At 36.4% G+C, this 26156-nt stretch overlaps 2 protein-coding genes across 8 annotated transcripts in view; one reads left to right on the top strand and one right to left on the bottom strand.

Annotated features, from left to right (window-relative positions):
• The first annotated feature begins 452 nt into the window (after positions 1 to 452).
• LOC144448871 (uncharacterized) overlaps positions 453 to 26156 on the top strand; it is a 28340-nt gene continuing 2636 nt past the window's right edge. Inside the window, exons 1-17 of one of the 6 annotated variants that reach the window (XM_078139186.1) lie at positions 453 to 710; positions 3375 to 3429; positions 4293 to 4349; positions 7012 to 7083; positions 7378 to 7543; positions 8559 to 8683; positions 9611 to 9909; positions 10151 to 10347; positions 10703 to 11086; positions 12198 to 12262; positions 13086 to 13249; positions 13618 to 13687; positions 19050 to 19299; positions 19673 to 19902; positions 20327 to 20450; positions 20912 to 21592; positions 22110 to 22181. In XM_078139186.1, coding sequence (XP_077995312.1) covers positions 652 to 710; positions 3375 to 3429; positions 4293 to 4349; positions 7012 to 7083; positions 7378 to 7543; positions 8559 to 8683; positions 9611 to 9909; positions 10151 to 10347; positions 10703 to 11086; positions 12198 to 12262; positions 13086 to 13249; positions 13618 to 13687; positions 19050 to 19299; positions 19673 to 19902; positions 20327 to 20450; positions 20912 to 21592; positions 22110 to 22181 — 3070 coding nt within the window. In that variant the 5' untranslated portion in view covers positions 453 to 651. Of the gene's footprint in view, positions 711 to 3374; positions 3439 to 4292; positions 4350 to 7011; positions 7084 to 7313; positions 7544 to 8558; positions 8684 to 9610; positions 9910 to 10150; positions 10348 to 10702; positions 11087 to 12197; positions 12263 to 13085; positions 13250 to 13617; positions 13688 to 19049; positions 19300 to 19672; positions 19903 to 20326; positions 20451 to 20911; positions 21593 to 22109; positions 22182 to 26156 lie in introns of those variants that run through there. The other 5 variants (XM_078139188.1, XM_078139185.1, XM_078139189.1 and 2 more) reach the window with 5 other exon arrangements.
• LOC144449423 (putative ATP-dependent DNA helicase RecS) lies at positions 15677 to 18705 on the bottom strand. Of its 2 annotated transcripts, XR_013482165.1 has the most exons (4): positions 18594 to 18705; positions 17799 to 18005; positions 17459 to 17650; positions 15677 to 16822 (listed from the first exon to the last, which is right to left on the bottom strand). XR_013482165.1 is itself a non-coding variant. In XM_078139955.1 (3 exons), the coding sequence occupies exons 1-3, from the start codon at positions 18672 to 18674 to the stop codon at positions 17561 to 17563; spliced, it is 378 nt and encodes a 125-aa protein (XP_077996081.1). In that variant the 5' UTR covers positions 18675 to 18705; the 3' UTR covers positions 17255 to 17560. The 2 variants fall into 2 exon arrangements, 1 of the variants encoding a protein (XP_077996081.1); XM_078139955.1 differs by lacking the exon at positions 15677 to 16822 and having other exon boundaries at positions 17255 to 17650.

Below are 26156 nucleotides of genomic sequence, written 5' to 3'. Positions count from 1 at the left end.
CTTCTTAAAAGCGTTATTTGTTCATTTATTTCTCTTTAGAGTATATTGAATGAATGCTGTAAGGAAAGAATTTCTCGCATGTATCAATATTGTGCCAAACGAGGGGGTTGTGACAAATTTCTACACTTTATAATCCAGCTGAATGCCTTGATTTCATTTCAATTCTCCCTACCGGATCAATGAGCAGCCGTGCGCCATTCAGCCGATGCACTCAGTTTTCAAGGTTGTGTCGCTCATGTGATAGAATATAGAGCTTCAATAATATGTATAATTTGCCCCAAAATGAAATTTAAAAACTTTTTACAACAACTCTATTTTAAACAATTAATAAATATATCGATATGTGGAAAAATTAACCAAATTATGTCCCTTGATTCACATGTAATTATTGCGTGATGCCATCAGCAGCCATACACATCCGTAAGTTCATATTCTTGCGCCATTACCAAAATTTGGTCTGTTTTGGTGCCTGGAGATCAGGCTGATTTCTCAGATTTGACCTCGTATTTTACCCCTTTACTTGCCCCCTTATGCAGAAAGGAGTACGACAATAATTATTCGGGACCCTATGAAGCCACTATGAGTGTCTGATCTCTGTTTTGATCCAGAAGACTGTACTCTGCATGGCCTGTAACGTAGCTAACGGCTGCCATGTCGATGAACAGTAGTAGAGTACCACCAAGGAACAAGAGTCGAGGAGTTACCGGCAGGTAAGGAATTCGTTGTCTTTGCTTACGATTTTTGGCATACAACCAGTTTGTGGTATAAAATACTCTCACTGCGACAGACTTTCAGAGGGAGAAACCTCCGATGAATTTGTAAGTTGTTACCTTGAAATCTACCGGCATTTTCGTGTGTACAATCCCACACTGAAAAACCAAAATGGACGACGTGTAACGTTAGACAACACATGACAACTGTTTGTACTGCTGAGTGTTCGGAGAAATTTGATTTGTAACTTGTTTAAATCAAAATTGCCAGATTGTAGTTTTACATACTAGACTTTTCACGATCGAAGACTGTTTGAGACAAAGGCCATTTGGCAGGTTGTTGTATATTATAGCCAACTTGAGAAACAGGAAGTAGCCGAAGCAGGTGTGTGCTCATCATAGTGAAATACCGACAAAATCGCCAATCTGATATTCATGTTGTGTTTACAGTCAAATTCATAAACATTTTTTGGAGGGGCACGATTTCTTGTGGAGGGTGAATTCTTGTTACGGACTTAACGTTACATTATAACCGATTCGCTATAAAAGTGGCCTAACTGGCAGCAACACAAATATAACGGGAGGAATTTCTGTGGTCACAAGTTTTACAACGTACAGTATGCGGCCCACACAGTGTTGGTCTTACACTAATATTTAAAATAACAGCATTATTCAGGCTGTTGAAAAATCAGGTGGGCGATATTTTTTTTAATGTTGGCATTCTTTTTGAGAATGAATTCAAGTAGTGACATGTCCATGTAATGATGTCCCTTCACAACCTTGACAAAGGTTGACCCATGTTAGAGGTGATAGAACCATTGTTTATGGTAATAAATGCAATGTGGTTTTCAGTGGCTTCGTTCCTTTGGTATGCAGACAATATTGCTGTCGCCTTGGGCAAAGCTAATATGTTAATTAGCACCGTCATGAATTTTAGAACATTTAATAGAAAACAAATTTATTTTACAACTGTGTTGAGCATATTCACAAACTATTTTTGGTTTCAAAAGGCCATTTCAATATTGTTTAAACTTAGGTAGAGGTACAGAATTTTTAGACCAGCAATTCTCCTCATTGGAAAATACCCCCACTACCTTTAAAAGTGGACAGATTGTTTTACTATTGATCAAACAAATAATTGGCAATAAAATAAGCTAGGCTGTGCCTGTGCAATGCTTTCATTTGTAATGATTTCATTTTTTTGTGTGACCGTAGTAATGTTTCCCATCAGTGCACTTTTCATTGGCGGTTTAAACTAGAATTTGATATAGATGATGCCAACTACTCTTTTGATCAGGATGTAGTTTCTCCTGTCATTTTGATGTTGTTGAGATGTACATATGACATAGACAGAGTATCAACAAGGCTCAAGTAAACATTGCATAATTGATCAAGACAGCTATTTGTGTAAATTGACTGCATGTGTAAACTGACAAACATAGTATGTAAGGCAATGCACTCAGCCCAGTTGTCTTTTACTAGTGTGAGTGATGGCACATTTGTTTCTCTTTTAGAATGATCATGTATTGTTAACATTGATGTTGGGTCACAGCATACCATTCATAGTATAGTCATCTATGCTAGCCATTGGCAGTAAACCTTATACAAGATTTTCTATGAAGTCACTTGATATTGCAATTCTAGATAAGTGTACAGAATAAGAGGGTGCAGCTGAGATTGATGCCAATGTCATGACCTGGCATGGTCAGTGGGGCATGGCGGCAGTGTGGTGTTCTTCTAGTGCACATAGTCTGTTTGCTATAACAAACATTTCAACATATGGAATTTTGAATGGTGGTGGATGAATATGCGCCTGGCAAGGACAGAATGACATTCACTTCTGTGGCTAGACTGGTAGATTTGGGTGTATTGATTTTCTAATATTTGTGGTGTCCTTTTGACCAGACTTGTCAACAAAGAATGTGCCTTTGACACGAGTGATCTCCAAGATGTCTGAATGGTTGTAAAAACACGACATAATATATATAGCTTTTGAGGAAATACTGTCAGCTGATAAGTAATCATAGTGTGTCCATGCGTAGGAGGACTTCTGTTGGTGAACTTTAGTAATTCTATGCTACATGTGACCAGTTCATAGGCAATTGTGTCAGTGGTGTCAGGCAAGATTTCTCTCTAGATATGTTAGATGATACTTACTATCTAATAGTTACAACATCACATATTTATAGATATAGGTATCATGTGAAACTGAAAATAGGCAACTGACTAATTTTGTAAAGGTTAATGATAGTGAACTTGACTATTTTTAAGAAATGGTAGTTGTCACTATAAATCATGTGAAATGTAGTATTATAGATTTCGTGACAGTTACATGCCATTGAAATTTCAAATCGATTTTTATCCCAACACATACATACTACATGTATGTACATCCTGAATGTGCCAAGCCATGGTGAAGATATTGTCATTTATTATATGCCCACACCCAGGTTTATTATCTTGTAGTCGTTTCCATTGGGATCGAGTCACTCATAGACATGAATTATACAAATACAAGAGAAAGGAAAACTTTGAAATTGCTCAGAGAATTCAATGACATGTTTAAGAATTTATCCCTTTGTGGCAGTTTGCATATAATTTTATCTTTTTCTTTTGTAATTTACAATTTTAAAAGTGATTGTTTTCTTTGCTGTTGATATACAGGAGTGGTGGTCGTAGTGTAAACGCCAAGGGAACCGGGTCACAGAATGCTCAGGCAGTAAGTTATGTATGTATAATTAATAAATATTATATTTTGTTAAGCATCAATTTATTCATGATTAAAGGAAGATTTGTTGTATGACCATCTCATTAAATGTGATTATTAACTTCTGGTGAAACATATTAGCTGAAGTGTCATTACTTCTTAAAGCGGAAATAATTATACCAATCGTTTTCGCTAAATGTAGAATTTTATTCATGCAGAAGGTAGTGTAGATTGCCAGCAGTGGTTTCATTTTTTTAAATGGGAGGGTTTTAACACGAATCAGTGCTGAATTACAATAAACATAGAAGCTGTCAATGAAAGCTTCAACATCTCCATTGTGATGGTGAACGAAGTGGCTCTTTGTGAAGGAAAGAAATAACTAGATGATTACTATAATGCTGAGTATGTTCCTCTCTGTAATTGTCACAACTGCCACTCAAGTTAAAAGATGTTTACATTGGTGATGACGAGGTCTGTATGAGATTACTCTCTGTGGCACACTTCAGCTGCTGTACATACAAATTCTATAGAATGCAGTCAACCATTTCTGATCAGAATTTGTTTTCTAAAGGAAATCATGAATTGCAGTTGTCTGAAATCAAAATTATTCTATGGTAAAATGATTTCAGTATACATGATTTTGTGGGTAGATGTTAGTAAAAGTGATGTAGTGGCATTCAACATGTTTTGATCTGCCGACATACAAAATTATGCAGGATATTGTCCTGAGATAAAATGTAAGGTTTGGATCACACTGGCAGTATTATTCAGTACCGCAAAGACTGTCCTTGAGGTTTTATGGCAACAGAAACTATTAAAAAACCAACTGCTACAATAATCATAAAATTGACATTTGCTTTGTGTCTTTCTTATAGAATTTTGAAGGAATATATGGTAATCCACGTTTTAGTCACGTGTTGGCAACATTAACGGTAAGTAGATGTTATAGTTGGCTAATGTTGAACAATTTGGTTGCAATGGCGTGTTTGTAGTTTGTATGACTGTACATGCAGGGTGTCTACGTGTGAATGTTTTGTAATGTGATTACAAGATTGAATGGATATAGTGAAAATGGCGGTGTACTTTCAGAGTAAAAATAGAACTGTAGTAGAGTATTCGACAACACACAGGAATTTTCATTTCGTGTGGAAGTAGAATTCTACATGTGATCGATTGTACCATGTTTTTATATAGGATGCTATTATCTTTATTTCATGTAGAAAATGCTACAGTCAGAAATATGTCATTATTAGTTCTTTTGTCGTGTCTTCACGTGATCAATATGCATCGGTTGTCCCATGTACAGGCTTAGTGAATTTGGGTTCATGTGCATTACAATTGCTGCTCATACCAGACAATATTGCGACTGGAATATGAATGGATTGAATCTTAGTGAAGTGTGACTGGTACTGCTACTGTTGTTGAGAATTGATACATTTGATTTTAAACAGAACGGTAGACATTTCCTGTGGGTGATATTTTCTCCTTCGGTTATTTAAAGCAGTACTGAAATCAGGCAGAACTGTAGATATTGGGATCATAAAAACATTTCTGAAAAAGATGTTGGCGTAAACTTCCGAAGTGTGACCATCCATGGAATTTTATTCATCAACCATTCCTAAGTAATTGAAGAGTGATTTTCAAGAAATCAAATTGTACTTCCACTTGAAATGACAGACATGTTTAAAATGAAAATGCAACTTACAATTCTAGACACAATTTCACTTCCTACATGATTGTGTATATTGTCTGATTTCCTGTACCTCTTCCTGTCACAGTACAAGTGGCAGTAGAACTCGACCATGGGGAATATATTGTATATTCTTTTAGAAATGTAATTTTAAATTTGAGGGAGATTTTAATGGAAATCCATGATTATCAATGATTTGACAGTGTATGAGAACTATCATAATTGATAACTTGAAAGTGTGTTGATATTATTGATAATTGATAATTTGACTATTTTAGATCTTTGATAATTGATAATTTGAAAGTCTATTGAAATCTTTGATAACTGATCATTTGACTCTTTAGATCTTTGATATTTGAAAATTTGAGGTTGTATTGAGATTGAAATAGTAATTGAAACTTCAAGTTGTATGCCAATATGTCATTGATTATGTTCAATTTCAAAGTATGCAGGAAGATGGATGATAATTTGAAAATGTGTCGAGAGCATAACTGATTGATAATAGCAAATTTAATGATTTGAAATAGAGTAATTATCAATTATGGTAAGGTACTGTTGATCATTGATAATGAAAGTTTATGTATGGAAATGTGTGATAATAGATAACTTAAAAATGTGTGTGTGTGGTATCATTGAAAATTGGTCATTTGTATGAAAATATGTTTTATAATTTGAAAGTATATCACATCTATGATAATTGATAACTTGAAAGTGTGTGTATGGTATTGGTTATGATTGATACTTTGAAAATGTCTATGCATGACCATGAATATTAACGATAATTGATAATTTGAAAACATAGGTCTTAATAAGTGATATTAAATGTAGTCAGAGATTTTCAGGACAGTCGTAGTTACAGTGAACCCTATTGACCAGTACAAAGTGATCATATAGTGTTAGTCCAAGTACGTGAAAGTATGTAATTTAATTGAATAGTGATTAGGTGAAACAGTTCAGTATTGATTTGCTTACATCTATAAGTACCTCAGCTGTTAGTAATATGCTCCCAAAACATCATTAAGTAACATTCCTTTTATTAGAGCAGATCAATATCTTGATCAAAGCCTTGCTGATAATTCTGATGTCTGCGCCATCTGGAATGAAATTTAACATCTCTTGTAATCTTGAGGAAGGACATAGAAATAAAAATTTAAAAAAGAAGACAATGTGAATGTATAGGTTTAGTTAAATTTGATTGTGCTATAAACCTCCAAGTAGGATCCTAAAGATCCATAAGTCTCTTTGTAGGAAGGCATTTTCCTAGTGTCATTCTGAATTCATGGGTTTCCCTGTCAATGATGCATTCACTCGTATCTTGGTACAATTGAATTATACAGTGCCAACAAAATAGAAGAAAAAAATTACAGAAAAAAATCTTTGGCAAAATGACGTGTATTTCAATTCAATATAGGAAATGATGTCATTTTGAATTCACAACTCTCACATTGCTTTCTCATATGTCTTCACAAAATTGAATTAAACAAAGCAAGAATTTAAACTGAATGTTTTTGGCAAAATGGCGTCCTTTTCACTATATTGTGAAATGGGAATTCACAAGTCTGCCATTGCTTTCCCCATATATCTTGATACAATTCAATTAAACAGTGCAGACTGTAGAGAAGGAAAAAAAAGTGTTTGGCTAAATGATGTCTATTTCAGTATAATCCGAAATAGGAAGTAATCATGATAATATCCCTGCAGTAATATCATCCATGGTATTGAATGGCAAGATGATGTAATTTGATCAATTAATCATATCTCACAGTGAGTTGTCAGTTTCATTAGTTTCTAAGGAGCGATCTGTATAATTGCTTTTTGTCCCCTTCTTTAGTATCAGTTATTGTGGTAGCAATTAATTGTGTCAACTTCTAGTAAATTGTGCTTTCTTTTATGTCTATCATCAGGGCTGTAAAGTGCAAGTTCAAGTCAAAAATGGAAACAAATATGAAGGCATTTTCAGGACAGCCTCCCCAAAGGTCAGTTGTCATTATGCATAATTTGATTTCAGTGTATTCATAGCTTGAAGCTTGTCCAGATAACAGTATATGGAGTGGCAACAAAAATATTCTCATATTGTGTATATTGAATTCTTGGATAGTATCATTTTGAGAATTTGACCTTGAAATGCAGATATAAATGAATAGCTGTGTTGCTGACTATCAAAAGACATATAATTGCATGCATATTTGATTTTATGGCTACACAGTGAATATTTTGTCTGGCTAGTGCAATGCCCCAGTAATCATAGAAGAAACCATTGTTGCTTGCAGGCTGAGTTTGCTCTTGAAATGGCACATAAACTGGATGAGTCTTCTAAGCATGAGTTGGTGTCGACTCTGCCATCTAGAGATACTGTAGTGGATAAATTGATTCTAAAAGCTCAAGATATAGTCTCACTATCAGCACTTGACGTAGACATGGACTATGCAACTAAAGGTATGTTAAAGACAGAGTTATTTCCATCAGACAATGGTACATCGACCTTCAAACTAAAATGCCGTTGTTTACAAACATGCACAAGGTCAGGATTTTTTAGATTACTGTTAATTGGCATGCTGTCAACTAAAGCGGTGTTGAAATAGTGAACAACTTAAGAGTGACCATCAGGAAGGAATGACTATTAAAAGTGTGTTGACCTCCATTGGTGTGGTTCCTTCATGGTCTGTAGAAAAGTTAGGTCGAGAATTATTTCTTGAATACAATTTTTGCGTGTTTACAAAAAATGTATTTTCTGCTTTTGAAATCGTAAACGTTATTTCATGAGTGGAATTCTATTTTGAACTACCGGTTATGGTAGCTATGTTTCACTGTTGAATTATTAGTACATTGAAAACTAACATATCGTTATTTCCACTCCAAACTGTGAAACGAAGTCTTTTTGCTGTTCTAGATTGCAATGCAGTCAAATCTGAAATCATAAGGTCTCTAAAAAAAAGTAATTTTGAATATTGAGATGTTAGTGAGAGTTAAAACAGTTAATGCAGTTACACAGCAGAAAAGGTTGACAAGCTGGTTCTACCAAAAGAATATTCTCTTTAATGCGAAAAAGAAAAAGATTTTTTGAAAATGTCTTTCTTTGTCCAGTTTCTACTTTGTGGAACCTTTAATGACCTGGCTCATTAAATATTGATGACGTCATTTGGAGTATCTCAGTTTATTTGTACCAAACAATAGGAAAAGGACATGTCTGTAGTTGTTCACATTTGAAATAAAAGCTTCTCAGTTTCACCTCTTTGTTGCAATGTATTCAGTCATAAAGCTGAATGGTAGAAATAGCATTTCTGATTGCAGTGGTTGAAAAGCAAATGTAGAAAGCATTTTTTGTATCAATAATTTAGGTGTATTGCAGTTTATTCTTGTCATGTTTTGTTGTATTGCATGTACAATGTATACTTTTGTGTGCCAAGAAGTGTTTCAGTGTTTTATGTTTGTGGTGTTTTTTACATTCTAGACGCTTTTGCCACTGATACCATGATAAGTGGAAAGTTGAATGGCCAAGTCAATGAACGTGATTTACAGCCATGGCAGGGAGATGCACAGAGTGAGGAGACTGGTCTGGAAGGAGAGACAGTTAGTGTAAGTTATCAGTTTGGATTTGTAGAACAACTACACCGAAATGAGTAAGGGAGAGACGGCACCTAATTATTGTGTGTCAGAGACATCATGTCAAGTTGGTTTAGAAGATATATTCTTTGTGAGTCATCACACTGTAAGATTAAAGAGGTAGAATAATTGCTGTTGGTGTCTTTGTCAAATTGGCACAGTGGCTCACTGATCATATATCTGTGTACAGTGTTCTTCCAGAACTAAATATGGAGACAGGAGCATTGTAGCCACATGTAATTTTGTTTAGCTACTCCTTGAAGGAATGGAAATTACACATTTTTCAAGTAAACAGTGATATTGTAGTAGTCTATAGACACCAGATGTTGTCATTTCACTTTCTAAATGTCAAAAGTTTCAATTTCAGGAGTAGTATGCCATTCATTGTGCACTCAAAGGAAACATAATGTTTTTTGTTATGGGTTAAAATGATAGAAGCTGGAGTCACCACATGTTAAGGGATAAGGGAAATGCAAAACATTGGTGTGTCCCGAGAAATTACTGTATGTCACTGGTGCATCTAAATGGCTTGTGATTACTAGTCCTTCAAAGAGAAAACAAGTTTAATTGATCATGTTATAATTGTAGTATGATGTTTGTTGTTGTCAAGCCTGGCAAATTGCTGTAATGCATCTGTTTCAGATACCATACCCTCTGACAAAAGACACAGTTTTTTGTTGTATCTTTGTTGTATGTGGTGTTCTTGTGAGTCTCCACATTGTAAGGGATAGAGGAATATCAAATTTTTGGCATGTCATAAGAAATTTATGTGAGATTGGCTGAGAGGGTTTACTATGGCAACACATGGTAAATGTCCTGTCTGCAAGTGATACATGGCTATTTACTTAAGGACAAAAATACATGGTATGAAATTTGTATTTGACTTGTTGTGCCTTGCAGTCTAATGGGTGGGATGTTGATGAAATGCTGCGTATAAACTCTCAGAAGTTTGGCGTAAGTTCCACATTTGACGAAAACATGTCCCAGTACACAACACCGTTGGAGAAGAAGGACACCAAGGAGTACAAAGAGAGAGAACAAGAAGCTGCAAAACTGGCCAAAGAAATAGAACAGACTCCACAGTACCAGCACAGACTAGCAAAAGAATTAGAAGGAAGCGAGGAAGATAGATTTAGTGCTGTACAGCGACCGGGTAGCAGCGGTGATGCAGGTCAACCTAATAGTAACAATGTTAAAAGGTAAAACAGCTGCTTATATGAAAGTCCTTGGGGGTGGAGGGGGGGGGGGGGGAAACAATTACACAATGTTATAGTTGTAGATATTATCTAGTTTATAAATATCTGAATTTCATAATGCTGTTCAGATGTCAGGTAGTAAAGTACTCTGTCATGTGTTAAAAATGAGCTGTGAAATAATCTCTTCTTGTACAAATCTTTTTTTAATAAATGAGTCTTGAATGCTCCGTTCTTTATCTTTTAGGTATATACCTCCACAAATGCGGAATCGAAGTGGACCACCAGTACCCCAACAACAACAACAACAGCCACCTCAAGGACATTATCAACAGCAGCATCACAGGAGACCCATGCCATCACAGGGTCCATACAGAACCCAGCATGTACCGAGAGATAGTCATCCAGCTACAGAAACTGTACAAGCAAATGTTAATGGCTCAGGTAAGAAATTCAGCAATTGCTTTTATCTTTAAAATTAGAAATAGTTTTGCATAGTTTGACATAGACTGTATTGTTCTGTTCACATCTTTGCAGTATGTGGAGGCTGATAAGGTGGTATGACACGTCAAATTATAAAAGTAATTGATTCTTTTTTGTTGATCCTTCGATAAAATTTACTGCTCTAACTAGAATAAACTAATAAACCGTATTTCAGAAACATAACATACTCTGTTTGATGGATACTAATTGATAAGGTAGTTTAGGTTAAGTTTTGTAAATGAAAGCGATCAGCAACTCATGAATATGTTAGCATTGTATGACTGTAATTGGTAAATCATGTATAATTTCTTTACAGTGGAGAGGGGAGAAAGGAAAGTGTTGGATAGCGGTAGCAGCACACCTTCAAGTGGTCCTCCACCCTCTGCCTATTCAGGCAAAAGGAAACTTAGTGATATAGTTAGGGGTGGGCCAGCGGATGGAAAGCCGGATGGTCCACCACCAAGTAGTAGTAGTAGTAGTAGTAATATTAGTAGTAATCCCAAACCACTACCACAAACTGGAGGGTCTCTACCACCACCAGAACTTCAGAAACAGCAACCTCCCCCACAACAGCAGCAGCCACCTCCTCCTCAGCAAGCAGCAGCAGTAGCAGCACCCCAACAACAGCAACAGTCACAGCCACAACAGCAGGCAGATAGCAGTCAAGTAACAAATCAAGCCGAAAGGAAGTCTAGTAAATGTGAGCATACTTTTTTGTTGTGTTTATAGTCCTGTATGTGTGTCTGTTTAAGCTCAGTTTGTTTTGAGATGATATTGAACTAGAATGGAGATGTGTAAAAGTGAATTGTATGGATTAATTTCGAATAGTAACAGTATACTGGTAAAATACAGTCAAGGGGAGGCAGTTATTCTCTGGTAGTTAGTCCCCTTTGACCTTGACCCCTATTTTCAAGGTCAATAACCAAAAGTATTCAAAATGTATATGTACACATCTGACATGCATGTGCTGAATTCAAGAGTAGTAATATGACAGAGTGGGCACACATTTTCATTTACCCCCACACATCACCATTTACATGCTTCAAAATTTAACAAAGTGACTTTACATGTAACACAGAGTTATTAGGTCAGCAGTTACCGATGTGTGGTAGGAGCTAGTAAAACACCATTTAATACAGGGCTGTGCACCCATGCCAATTTCAACCAAACCTGGCATAAATGTCAGATACTGTAGTTCAATAATTACAACACTTTATTATGTGACCTTCACAATAGTTTACCTGAATGACTTTGTAATTTGAAATGCTGGGGATTATGTCTTTGAGGAAGACTCGTTTTATTAGCCCAACAACACCAATTAGTAGCACATTTGTGTTGGGGTCTGTGCCTTTGAATTTAGAAGACTTCTGCTCTACGACACCAAAAAAAAATGTGTGAGAGCACGACCCATGACTGTATCTTACTGTATAAAGTAGCTGTTACTCTGTGGTTATCGTGGTATATGTGACCTGAAGATCATTCTTTCAATGTTTATATCATATTTCTAAACAAACTAAAAAACATGGGTATGACAGACATCATTATACACTCTCACTAGCATATGTTGTATTTGTAACAAATGTTATTGATTTATGACTACAACAATTCCTTTGTTTAATTCCTATCCATGTTTATGTGGTTTGTTCTTATCAAAAACGCATGCCTCAACCCCATTACTGTACAGAACTTAGTTATTGGAAAACAGAATGACCAGTTATCAATCAACATGTAGAAGTATTCTGTATGAAATTGTCCATGCTTGTTTTGATTGTATTTTTCAATATTTCAATATTTTGTATGTTTTATCACAGCACGTAGTGATGTAGGAGATATGAAGAAAATAGAAGATCTTAAAAAATTTGGTGCCGACTTTAAGGTGAGTTGATGTAAACTCTGAGAGTGTCAGCAAGCACAACAATTTTGACAAAATATTAGTGACTCTGTGGTAAAGGGATGCAGACCAACCCCAGACAGTTTCTATAGAGTACATACTTAATGAATGTAAACCTCTAGTACCCATATTTGTATTGATTTGTTCCTCTAAATGAGTATAACATATCCATACAACATTGACAAGTTTGTGTGTGTATGTATACATCTGTATGAACTTGATGCGTATGGGTGTACCCAAATATTATGTGATCAAATCTCTTGTGCTATAGATCTTGTGGTTACTAGTGATCATTTCAGTATGTACAATTAGATATTCTTCCCCAATACATTTCTTCATTCATCTGAGGAAAATATGAATGACCTAAGAGGGTCTTGTTATTATGAGTCATTAGAAAAATAGTCCAGAAAAATGTTCAAATGTGGGCACGTCCCTTTAAAGGTCCAGTTCAGATTAAGGATTAAAATTTAGGTGTGAAGTACAGTTGTTTGGCAGAGCTGTAGAGCTGTAGAAAAAGCTGTCTCAGAACTTATGAGTAATCCTGTGTAATCCAAGTTAAGATAACACTGATGTGATGAATTGTAGTAAAATGCAGCCTTCAACTTTTAAGAATACCATGGGAGTGTGTGTATACGCCATCATACTAATAACAAATCCTCATGCAGATTCATGTAAAAATGTATGGATTTTGCAAATTTAAGAATTCTATGTAGAGTACTTCGCATACATTCTAACTAACTATATGTATAGTTGTTACAAATGTGATCATTTCGTGTTGATATTTACTATCATGTTATTGATTTCACAGCTGCAACAGTCAAGTGGGAAAACAAAAGAAGCAGAAAAGGGAAATCCAAGAGATAGCAAAGAGAGTAAGACTGGTGAAACCAGTGTTGCTGCTTCTACAAGTAATACAGATAACCCTAAAGAATCTACAACACCTGCACCTACACCCACTAGTAAAACTGAGGAGTGAGTTCTTATGAATTTTTTTTTGCATCTTCAAAGAAATTGCACTCATATAACTTTGCAATCTCTGTGTCTTTTCAAGAAAACGACAGTAGCATACCATAAAAAATGTATTGTGAACTAAATGTTCCCACTTTCAAGAAATGATAGATTTAAACCGTCTTCTCAGCACCTCAAGAGAACACAGTCTCAGTGATATGGTGATAGTAATATACCACCTTGGTGAGCTATATCAATTTTATATATTGGTTCTTTTTGAGAGAGGGGTTCATCCTATATCTCGACATTGTTTAGTTTGAGATAGTGTTCAAAGTGATTTTTGCCATATTGGTTAACACCAAATTAACATTGATTGTGGCTTTATCTTTCAGTATAACCAAGAAATCTACTCTTAATCCAGAAGCTAAAGAGTTTAATCCACATGCGAAATCATTTGTTCCAGTAAGTGTTGTATGTTTGTTATTACAGAATTGAATAAAATGTCACGATGTGTGTAGTCTCGACATGATAAAGCTGATGTAGATGTTGAGTCTGTCAGTCCAAACTTGATCTCTTCTGTTCAATACTAAAACTGTATCCACATCAAGAAATACCTGCATTGCCACAACCACTAAAACATGATATTGACACCCAAAATCTCACCTCAATTGTTGTACTGCAAACATATTACGTATTCTAAAAGCTTCTAATTAGAAATAGAAGATCTCCTAAAATCGATCCAAGTTGTTGTGAAATTATGAACCTGTGACTTCTTTATCTTCTCCAAGGAAGGACTGAGCAGAGTCTTAGACAATCTGATTAAAATCTGATGTTAGATAGGCTGGTTTTCCTGTATTTACCTTTATTCCATCGTTATTGCGTCTTTTACGTTAGTTTTTTATTTTCCTGGACGAACGCCTTTCCAACATCTGACACAGTATACTTGGATTTCACGTGTAAGTCTCGCCTTGCGAGCGAGCCAATCAGAGTGTTCGTTTCAATAATCGCCTGAGGTCAAATTGGAGGCATCGGAAACGCACAAACAAACAGCTTCCGTTGTAAACAACCCAGCGATCGTGCACTAGCGGAGCCCAGATGCATATAACGACTAACGTGAACAGGAGATAAATACCAAGTAGTGGTAAGTAAGCTGCTTTCCATTTACCAATTTCTTTTTGAATAACTGTTTCCCGTATTTGTCATAGAGAGTTTTGAGGCATGGGCCAGACAGCGCGCCTAATGAACTGCAGACCGGCCGTGTCTCCGTTCCTTGCCTCATCACGGCCCGGGGTATCACGGTCTCATGCTTAAAATGAACGTCACGGCAAATGGAGACGTAACCTGCATCGACTAGTCGGTGCGCTGTGTCTTTAGCCAAGATTTGTTACGTTTCACTCATCTATTTCCAGATTATATTTGGGCCAATACTAAGTTATTGACAAGCTACACACCCTATGCCAGTTGAAATTTGCATGTTTTTTTTTATGACATTGAAAGATTACAAAATCGCTTCTATATTGATATGACATATTTTGTGAATATGTCAAAAGAACCACCGTGAATTTACGCTATTGTTATCTCGTAAATGAAGACCAAATCGCTTAGGAAACAAAGATATTTTAACAAGATAAGAAATCGACCTCCATTACTGATAGGTTTTGTACACATCAACAGTGATTACAAATGCTAGCGAAAACGGTAATTAATAATGGTTAGTTAATGTGGTGCCATAAAACATTGACAAGTTGATCACATTACAGTGATTATGATAATGTGTTACCATATTGAATGATTATCAGTTCATCTTCAATTTCCAAACTATATCGACTTGTTGCAACAAGTGAGGAAATGTTTTGGCAACAGGAAACTGTATTATTGTGGGAACAAAATAATACTACACACAACGCTACTGTTACTCAGTATTTACTGTACCATATTTGAAGTATAAATAGTATTATTAGTACTGGTAAACTGTACACTACCTTATCATTGTATTTGAAATAATTTCATTTCTTTTGACAGAAAACCTGTGTCTTACTGTATTATATAGAATGTTTTCAACTCCACCCAAGAAAGCCCAGGACCCACTGAATACATGTGTGGTATGTGGGTTTGACTTTGAAGACTACTTTGTCAACAAACAAGGAAAAGAAGTGAAGGGTAATCGAAGGAAAAAGAAATTAAAGGATGATGAGTTGATGACTTTGTCAACATGTGTGGCTGCAAGCCACTATAACGTACATGTGCATGATTTATTTTATCATCTATTTTGTGACCATACATTTTCCTGTCCTGTTTTATTGTAAAAAAAATTAAAGTTGCTGTTAACTAAAGAAGGTAGTGGAGATGTCATAATTGGTTAATTCCATAAAAAAATATACACAAGGCCGAGGTATCTGTTTGAAAATTTATTGTGTATTTTTAAAAAAAATGGATGGAACATGGTACACAAAGTAAATAGTTTGCATCTTTTGTAAAAGAAATAAAATTAGTCAAAAATACATGTTCTGTCTTATAAATATGTTGGATTCAAGGAAAAGTTGGTATGGTGGGTCAAGCATGTACAATGTAATTGGATTCAGTAGTACTATAGTCTTCTAGGTGAACAGATACTGAGGATATCATAAATGAGACAGGTACAGGTGCGACGGCAGGAATTAATCCTCACAGCTACTACTACAGCTTTCCAAGGAATCAACAACAGCATCTGACTCCAGACTACCTGACTCACTTGTGGCATCATCACTATCAGTTTTAGCAGCATAATGAATAAGATGGTTCTCAATATAATTTGACGTTGACAGACACTTACCACATTTACAATTGTTTTGGCACACATCACAACAATCGTGTTGTCCAGACTTACTTTTTATATTTTCAATATCTTTGTCTGAAGCAAAATTTTCAAATAATTTGAGTCTTCTGCATACAGAATCATTGACTATATACTTTTTTCAATTCTGGGCAACAATCACGCAACATTCTCCCATGATAGAGTAGAACAGAATGTGAAGATTTATTGTCTCTCCCAACCCTGCCAGCCTCTTATATGTAGCTTTTAATATCCAATGAAGGTCCATAGTGTATGACATGATGCATGTCCTTCATGTCAACACCCATCCCGAGGACTGTTGTGCAGAAAATTACACGAAACACTGATTCGGAATCTTTGGTTATTTCTGACAAATGTGAACTTGTGTATCCGTCTCACTATGATACATTCCAATGAACTGATCTGATTGTGGGTATTCCTCCCTAAAATAATGATATAATTTGGCTGTTGCATCAATTGAGGAATAATAAATGACAGTTCGTGGAAATACAGCACCATCTTCTCGCAGTTTATCTACCATCCAAAAGAAAACCGAGGGTATGTCACTTGGAATTTTGATAACAGCATATCTAACATTGTCTTTATTTGGACAGACATTAATTACTTTGTAACCTTCGACCATTAAACTCTCCTTGATCTTGTATTGTAAGCGTTTAGAAGCAGTGGCAGTAAGTGCTAGTACTCGGACATCGGGGAAAAATGAACGTAGTTCCCCAACATGTCCCCTTTGGCTGTTTTTTTTACTGACATCTGCTTTTTCACCCCTGAAAAATGATAATAAATTTAATAAAATACAATAATCGATGTGGATAAAGGTTAAAAAAATGACATCTGCATAATAGTGCTAGTTTTTCAGTCAGTAAATATAAAAAATTGTAACATGTTATTTTTTATTTATTTCATTTAGAAAACCTACAACAATCATGAAATACTTTGACTTTCAACTTTTTAAACTTCCTTTAAATTAATTACTTTTAAAGCATCCTAAACTGTGTAGCATTTCCGTTCAACAACATGTAATGTGGGTAGTTGGTTCGTTACATGTTAAAGTTTTCTATGGGCGGTGGATCATCTCTTCCAAATTTCAACTCATCCCACTCAACTTGCCCAAACTCTCTGCAATATAATTGTGCATATTATGTGACATCGTCGATGGTAATACATTTTGGAAGGTCAAAAATCATGCAAAACCACCACCTTTTGCTACAATATGCTGGCACATTTGAACATTGACTAGCCACTTATGTAAAATCGTTTAAATTTCAGTCTATGCACTTAATTCATTTAGACTTTTACAAGTGATGTTGGGGCGAGTTAATAATAGGACAAGATGAAATAAGAGGAGTTGAAATTGGGGTAAGATGAATCGCAATCTATTTTATGTCTTGAGCAACACTTACCATTTTGGAATGGTATGGACTTCATCAACTACCAACAACACAATTTTGTCACTTTTTTTTAATTGTTTCAATTTTATTTTGCTGTTTGAGGTAATCCTCTGGTTAGCCATAGAGGTACGTTGGTAACACGTTGCCATCAACAAACTCACTGGCTAGTCCTGCAGACTGTCCCCTTTCCGTCAACATTGATATCTAAAAAAATCAACATTCAGTGACTTTAAAATTGACATAGTGTACAGTGTGTCTTAATCAAGCACCAGAAGTTGAACCGGTAACAGTCCTATTACAAATAGGTCAAGAAAATAATACTAATTAATTGTCTTCGAGAGAGAAAGCTTACCTGGTCCTTCATAAGGGATACAAGAGGTGAAACCACCAATACAGTTCCCTGACTTGTCAACATATGTGGGTACATATGGTAAATCAAAGATTTTCCATATCCTGTTGGAAGGATTGCGAGGACATCATTCCCTGAAAGGAGGAATTGTAATGCCTCCTTTTGTGAAGACTTCATATCCTCCACTGCTACTCCAAATTGTTGAGAAACCTGTGAAGAATGGAAATGAGACAGTTAGACACAGTATAGAGACAGTAAGACACAGTATACATAAGGTAGAGCACAGTCTTGCTAACGTGGCTAAAGTAATACCTGAACTATGACAGATGGAATTAGATAATCGTTTGGGGTTTTAAAAAAAAGAAAAAAGTAGTATTTCATATTTGGTGACACGATCACTAAAGGTGATCGCAATATTTTTTATTTGCTTTTAAATGTTGTGTCCATTTTGGCATTCCTTTATGAACGTCATTTTCGGCCAGATACATACTAGGCTTTATATGCATAAATCAAATTTAATAACAGAATTCTTTTAACATAAGTTGACAATTGATAGTTTCAACAATCATGCGTAAGAATTAAAAATGTCAAGTTGACCATGGAAGTAATGATTTGACCGAACACTAGCTAGGTAGCGGTAGTTGGTTTGTTATTGTGGAAGTTACTTGTGTTTGCCTTCGTACTACTACTAGTACAAGATTTTACATGCCGTTAACTTACAATTCTCAATAGCTTCTAACTTGTAGATATTCGATACAAGAGGAATTAATAATGAATGAAAAATGACCATTAACTTACGTCAATTATACACTCCGACTCTTCGTTTGTTTGCTGAGAAACGTTAACATCGTCTGCGTCCGACGCTGTCGCCATTTTCATAATGTGATGAACGTGCGCATGCGTACAATGTCGGCAGCCTCGCTCAAAATTGCCTAAGAGAGAACATTTCTGATTGGGTGAGCTCTGCGCTCGCAAGGCGAGACTTACACGTGAAATCCAAGTATACTGTGTCAGATGTTGGAAAGGCGTTCGTCCAGGAAAATAAAAAACTAACGTAAAAGATGCAATAACGATGGAATAAAGGTAAATACAGGAAAACCAGCCTATCTAACATCAGATTTTAATCAGATTGAGTCTTAGATGAACTATCTCATAAGTAAAGAGACCAATGCAGGAGTATTTTAATAAACACAGTGTTGCAAGTTATAGAAAAAATATACATGTCTAAATTCAGTGTATGTTTCTCCCAAACAGAAGGTTGGAGTGGCCAAAACTCCAACTCCACCAAGGCAACAGCAGCATAGTCCTGTAGTGATGGCCGCACCACAACCAGCCAACATCCATACAATGTCGTATACAGGACAACCAGTGTACTCTGGTGGTGTCTCCCAACAATACACTGTAATGACGAGCACTCCAATGCAAGTGACTATGCCTGCTGCTCCAACCATGGTCACAGGCATGACACAAGTACAGCAAAAAGCTGCCTATCCACAGAAGAGACGTAAGTAATTTTATTTCATGTTCAGTTTGACAGAAAGGGTGTTTTAGTCAGCAGAATAGATGTTGAGTTTGGCTGAAAGGATTTCTAGTTTGGCAGAAAGTGTGTGTAGTTTGGTTGAACGTTTGTAAGTTCAGCAGTCTAGTTTAGAAGAAGGGTGTTTAGTTTGGAAGAAAGGGCTATTATGACAAAATTGCTCCATGGTATCTTGCTAATGTATTGACAGCTTCAAGAGACGTGACCAGACAGTGTACACAGCCAGTCACAGACAGTGTACACAGCCAGTCACAATATATATATATCTGACTCAGGTTGACACACAGTAGGCTAATTCTACGACCACTCTGACCTGTCTATTTTTTTTTACCTTTCACAGCTCCTACGATAGTAACACAACAACGTATGCAGCACCACCCAGACGTGGCTCAACCAGGTCATGTGTTACCAGTGTCTGCTGCAACTGGTCAACCTATTGTAGCACAAATGGGGTATTCCCAAACCCAGTTTGTACAGTATGCTGCTCAGCCACACGCCCATGGTGCAGTAATGAACCAACCCATGTTACAACAGCATGTACAGTATCCGCATATACAGTATCAACAAAAGGTAACTTTATGTTTTCAGCTTCTGTTCATTCGCTGATTGCTTGTAATACTGTATACTGTGTACATACACCAGAATAAATTAGCCATTTTGCACTCTTAGTACAGTACCGGTACAGCTGGAGAATGACTTTTAGACTAGCATCTGATTTCCTCAATGCTGTTACAGGGTCTAATGGACACTCACACAAAATTTTTGTTCTGATTAGAAATTAAATGATTCACAAAAAGACTTCTTTCCTTAGTGAACTCTTGGGTCATTCACATACCCAACTTGAACTTGGTTGAATTTGAATGGGTAGGAGCTTACATAATGATTTCAACTGTATCATGTTTGTCAATTAATAATGAAAAGCTTTTTATGTAGATGTGCTGTGCCCATTTTCACATCAATAGCTATTGAGATGTTTTGTGTTTTTATTGTGTAGCCTACTACCATGTACAGAATGATACCTCCACAACACCAAGGACAGTTGGCTACATCACCACACCAAGCACCCCAACACCCTTATCCTACTCAAGACGCACCACAGTCAGCCGCACCAGTCTATGGTAGGTCATCTCATTCCACCCGTTGTACTCATGCAATGTGATGATAGCTGTGTAAATAAAACAAGTAATTTTAACTGGAGTAATCAAATGTATTCAATGCTATGTTTTCTGTAAGATTATGTGCATGTGTGTTTGAATAATGCCGTACATTTGGTTACCTGATGATGCTCTGTTAATGTAGAAATACACCTCAGAAATGAAAAGTTAAACTTTTGCTGTTGCCTTGTTCAGGAAAACTCTGACTTAGTCTCAGTTAAAATCATGAAAAAAAAACCCAAGGTCATTGCAAAACATTTTAAATAGTGGTCAAAATGATAGCAAAATTTAATCATTTTAAATCCAATATGGCCACCAAAGCTTGTTAAGATTTCAAGAATTTGGATTTTCAGTGCTTTAATTGAATCTTTTAAGATGATCTCCCCTTGTCATGTGTGTTTTTTTCTGTTCTTTTTGTCTTACAGTGTCCCCTCCACAACCACAGCCACACCCCCAAGCTCAACATCAGCCACAACCTCAACCCCAGCCACACCCATCAGCACAACCCCAACCACACATGCATCACCCCCATGCCCAGCAGCGACACACTCCCCCACAACAGTCTCAACAGCAGGGACAAACAGCACAACATCAACAGGGACAAATGCCAGGACAACAGCAAGCAGCGCAACAACATGCTTCTCATCCCACACCCAGCCCAGTACACCAAGTACCACACTCGGCACCACCACCAACTCAAAACGCACACCTCGCACACCAAGCTCATCCCCAACAGCAGATACTGTACCAACCAGCTGCCCATCAAATGCAGCCCCCTCCACAAGCATTGCAACACACTCCTCAGTCACCCCAAGGTATACACCCACCCCCACCCCAACAGCAGACACACTCACAAGCACAGGCTCACCAAATACAACAAATGCCAGTGGCTTCACACACAGCTAGTCCACATATCACCACAGTGACACCCGTACACCCACAACCCTACCCACATCCACACCCACAAGTACAACAACAGGTGGTGATGGTTGGACCACAACAGGGTCATGGACATGCACATAATTCCTCAGCGGGTGGACATGCTGGTGCAGGGGGTGTAGTAGCTTCTAATGCCCCCACACAGATGGCTCCTTCCTACCTACAAGGTGAGTACAACTGTGCTTGTACTGTCTTTCATGTATACCACACATCTGAAGTGGAATTTTTATTTTTAGCATATCAATCCACAAGCATGCTAGGTGGTATAGTAAGATAAAAGAGTAATGCTGATATCTATATTCAGAATCCCACTGTGCAACAAAGTGACTTGGATTCTCTAAATGTTAAAGAAAATGTTATGATCAGGCAGGAATGTGCACAGTGTGGTTAGTCATGATTTAGCAGCAATGAGAGATAAACATTCTGTATTTGTATTTTGGAAGGGCTGTAAGTCATTTCTCCGTTTCATGTAACAACACGTAAGCTGTGTATCCGACAGCCAAAAACATGTCTTTCGAGGACATACCCTGCAATGTGATGAAATTGCAGTGATTACTCACTCATACATTGGTATACATAGACAGTTTCTGAACAGAATTTGTTTTTGTCGCATTTTCTTCCTGTTCACCTGTATGTGACAGTGGTGTATATTTTCTGTTTCTTTTTGTTTATTTGTTATTCCAGTTGATGGCAAGGTTATGGTGTTATCAGAGGGTAATGCTTATTACAGTGCAGCACCCAGAATCAGTTCACCAGGTGAACTTACTTCCCCCATCCCCAAACTCCTATCAAAATGATACAACAAACAATTTGCCATGATCATCTTGTAGAATTTTGTAGATGCATAAGGGAGGTTTGCTGGTCTGTGTTGACTTGAAGAAATCGTACAATCAAAGAAATTGATGTGTCATTCAATACTTGACGTAAACATGCGGGAGTCACAAGTACATCCAAACTGTACACGATTTGAAAAATGTTAATGTTCATTGAAATTTTGTACCAAAGCATTTCAATATCATAGTACATTATACATAACTCTTTACTTCACATCATATCGTGTATCAACCTTGCCTCTAGAGGGTACTGTACACTGAAAAGGTCCATTTTGAACATTTAACGAGGAGGGAAGGAAAAATTAAAAGCAGCTAAGCTAACTTGAAAATAATTCCATATTTCTGACAATAATATATGTGAGCTTATTATTCAAGATATATCGACATCAAAAATTTCAAATCTAGTAAGTCTGAATTAAATGTAAGCTTTAAAAACAGTTCTGAATTTGTGAAAAGAGATTTATCACTTTTGAATTATTTAGTGTTTTTCTCTGATACTTCAAGGTCTAACAGAACCAGTTGTCCTCCCCAGATACAGATAGATTTTCTATAGATGTAACCAGACTCACAACACTCATGTATAGCTTACACATTGCATTGAACAAATTCACCATTTGATAGTAATTAACCAGCTATTGGTGGAATGCTATATGATTGTGGTTTTACTTGGGTTGGCTGACATTAGCATGTTGTGCAGTGGTAGATTCACACTTTGAGAGTAAACCATTGCACTGACTTCAGAAATACACAAATACACCATCTTGAGTTGTGACGTTTGATTCTTAGCCTCAGACTCTCAACATGGATGGGGCTATTTCTCTTCAACAAGTTGAAACTTGACTGGAAAAAATCTTGTGCTATAGGCTGAACTGAGAAAATCTTTCTATAATTTCCTGCTTTACCAAAAGTTGAACTATATATCAAACATCAGACATAACTGATTGTCATCTCAAGTATTGTGTATTTCAATTAATTTGCATTTTTACGATATGAACATATACACGTGACACTCGTCACGGACATGGTCACTGTATGTTTTACAAAACCTACATTGTAGCAGACGTACACATACTTACAATCAATAGTGACATTTCATATACTGTCTGACATGACGGCATTGATCACAATCTGTCATTGAATACTTATTCCTGTGTATAATTTGCTTATGAATACAACAATATATAAACTTTGACAACATATGTTCAACAAATTTTTTGAAGAATGTTAAGCGCAAAATTCCTCCACCGGGAATCATTTTAGTACTTGGTAAAGCTATGCAAAAAGGTAGCAAATCAGTACTGAAGAGGGCAGGCAGTAGTGGAGGGTTATTATCACAGAATACAGACTACCCTGATTAGTTTTTTACTACCATGTTACCGTTACATTTTTAGCTCCGCTGTCAGCGAAAGCTGAAAGCGTAGCTTTAGGTATAGGTGGGTATTGAGGTATAGAGAGTAGAGTGAATCATAGGTGTCCGTCAAACTTTTATATTTTTACTATCTACTCCGGAAGTGACAGTCGGAATTCTTCGATATTTGGTGTGCATGTTCCCTGGGGGGAGGCTATTCAGATTTATTCATGCCAAGTTGATCTGTGCCATTTTCAATTTTTTATGATTTTTTTTCATAAAATGTCATTTTCATCAACTCCTTGAAAACCTCTTATTAGATTGCTTTGATATCTGGCGTGTTGATGCGCAGGGGGTAGCTTACTCAGATTTGTTAAATTCAAGTCAGCACATCCTCATTTTTATTTTTTATGATTTTTTTTTTGTAATTTGAAAAAAAAATGAATATGTTAATGAGCATAATGACCGACGCCATATTGGAAATCAGTCGACGAGACTTTAAGTAAACTGCCACTTTTCAAAAGACACTATTGACGTCAAACAAGCAATGTAATATGTGCTATAGTCATAATTCTACGCATTGGGCGCCCAAATGACAAGCGTTTGTTCGAAACAGGGTTGTAAACTTCAAATCAGTCCGCAACATCCTCATTTGCATACTCTATCCTGATTCGACCAGAAGCTGAAGGTGACCTCATTTGACCGAGCGATTTTCCACAGCAAGTATCTTGAGTATCAACACAGGACGTTCTTGGTACTCACTAAAATCACACTTCAGACCCACTATAAAAGTGTGATGTTTTCAGATAACATGTAACTTGTGGTTAATTCTATATTGTCGTGCAATTTGGAATGACAGTGAACCAGAATTCAGACAACTTGCGTAAGGAAGGGCATGCCAGACATGCGGTTGAAGTTATGGCCGACAGTTCACATGTAAAGTTAAACGACATGAACGTGTCTTGCCTTTCCAAAATGCAAATATTTGGCAAGTAAAAATAATTAAAATAATTACAACTTTAATTTGGCTTCAGACTTTGCATTATGTTTTGCGTATCTTTCCCCGTTTTACATGTAAATCCGAAAAGGTTCTCTCTCATCATGTCATCAGTGTCAGTGATCATACCGCCCGGGCTGCTTTGAGTACGAGCGAAGTGAGGCATGTTGAGGTATTTTGTTGAGAATTATAAATATTGCGAAATGTCAAGTACAAGGTTTAAATACAATGGAATGATGAAAAAAATGGCAGAGTCTGCTGACAGGCGCCGGTCACAAGAAACACTGTGAATTAAAATATCAGACCATGTATGTATTAATCGCCGACAATCCACCCGTATGCACGAGGGACTAACCCGGAAGCAAGTCGTTGTCAGCCATACGTTACAGTGGTAACATCGTCCGAGAAATCGCTGCGTTCAGAGTGTCATTATTCACAGAATTGTTGTTTTCGAGTGAAAACCCGTCTTGAATTGTATAACTCTAACAAATGAAGACATGTCAAGTTATATTTTGAAAGTTGTATCGCTAGTTTGAGACGATTTTCTCACGTACTATAGTACTATCGAGGCTTACTTGGAAGTAGTAGGACCTTACTCCAGTTCATCGGGAAGTTTAGCCAGTCCGATAATTCTTTCTGGTTTAGTTTACAACACTTTTGATCAATCACGCAGATTTTGTTGTTGTGATGAAAAGAAATAAAAATAATGATCATTTCAACCATTTCGTTGTGTTTTCTTTGTGAAAGGTAACCGAACATGAACGAGTGACTGTAACGTATGGCTGAGAATGACTCTCTTCCGGGTACTTGAGATTGTCGCCGTACGGAAACTAAGATGGCGATTAATACATTTCTTCCCTATATATATCTACCACAACTAGTACAAGTTGAATGTTGTTGACTTTGTAAATTTGTTAGAAAATTGAAATTCAAATTGCCTCAAAATTATTTTAGATCCCTAGTTTATTTCATTCATCATTAAAATTTTCCAGGGTTACAGCTGTAAGACACTGGAATTATTTATAGCCAACCTCAAAATCCTCTTTTTTTCTTTTTCTTGTGTGCATTTCCCAGTCATTTTTTTCTGAGATTTTGTGCAATTTTTCATAACAGTAGATTTTTGTTATAAAATGGTGACTATGGTATAAAAGTACAATACATTACCAACTTCTGTGTAAAATGTGTTTTATAGTGAGACATCATATGAAACCACTAACCACTTTATTGCATCGCTAAAACAAAACTGCATAGTGAAGACCTGAACCACTTCTACATGTCACCAAAATAAAAAATTAAATTAAAAAAAAAAACAGCGGAGCTATTCTGACCGATAGGTCGCTTGTTGTTATTTGCTGCTGTTCAGTATTTGCTCAAATTATGTATATATACAATTCTTCTTTCTCTCTCAAGGTATATGTCTTTCTTTTAACCTTAGCATTATCAGTCTAACCTGTCCAATGGTGCATGGCTGCTATCAAACACAATACATTGCCAACATAGTATATTATAAGTCTGTGGTGAAAACAGCAATGTTTCTCCTCTAACATTTTACC

The sequence above is a fragment of the Glandiceps talaboti genome, chromosome 18 (assembly GCF_964340395.1).
Source record: "Glandiceps talaboti chromosome 18, keGlaTala1.1, whole genome shotgun sequence".
Taxonomy (NCBI): Eukaryota; Metazoa; Hemichordata; class Enteropneusta; family Spengelidae; genus Glandiceps; species Glandiceps talaboti.
Note: the sequence above shows the minus strand (reverse complement) of the source record. Positions and strands in the feature narration are given on the sequence as shown.

What these genes read in the sequence shown, in the direction of transcription:
- LOC144449423 (XM_078139955.1), bottom strand. Translation starts at nt 18,674, where the DNA reads ATGAAAATGGCGACAGCGTCGGACGCAGACGATGTTAACGTTTCTCAG. An exon ending in AGTCGGAGTGTATAATTGAC is followed by an intron (nt 18,006 to 18,593) that starts GTAAGTTAATGG and finishes CATTCTTCACAG; the next exon opens with GTTTCTCAACAATTTGGAGT. An exon ending in TATCCCTTATGAAGGACCAG is followed by an intron (nt 17,651 to 17,798) that starts GTAAGCTTTCTC and finishes TGATTTTTTTAG; the next exon opens with ATATCAATGTTGACGGAAAG.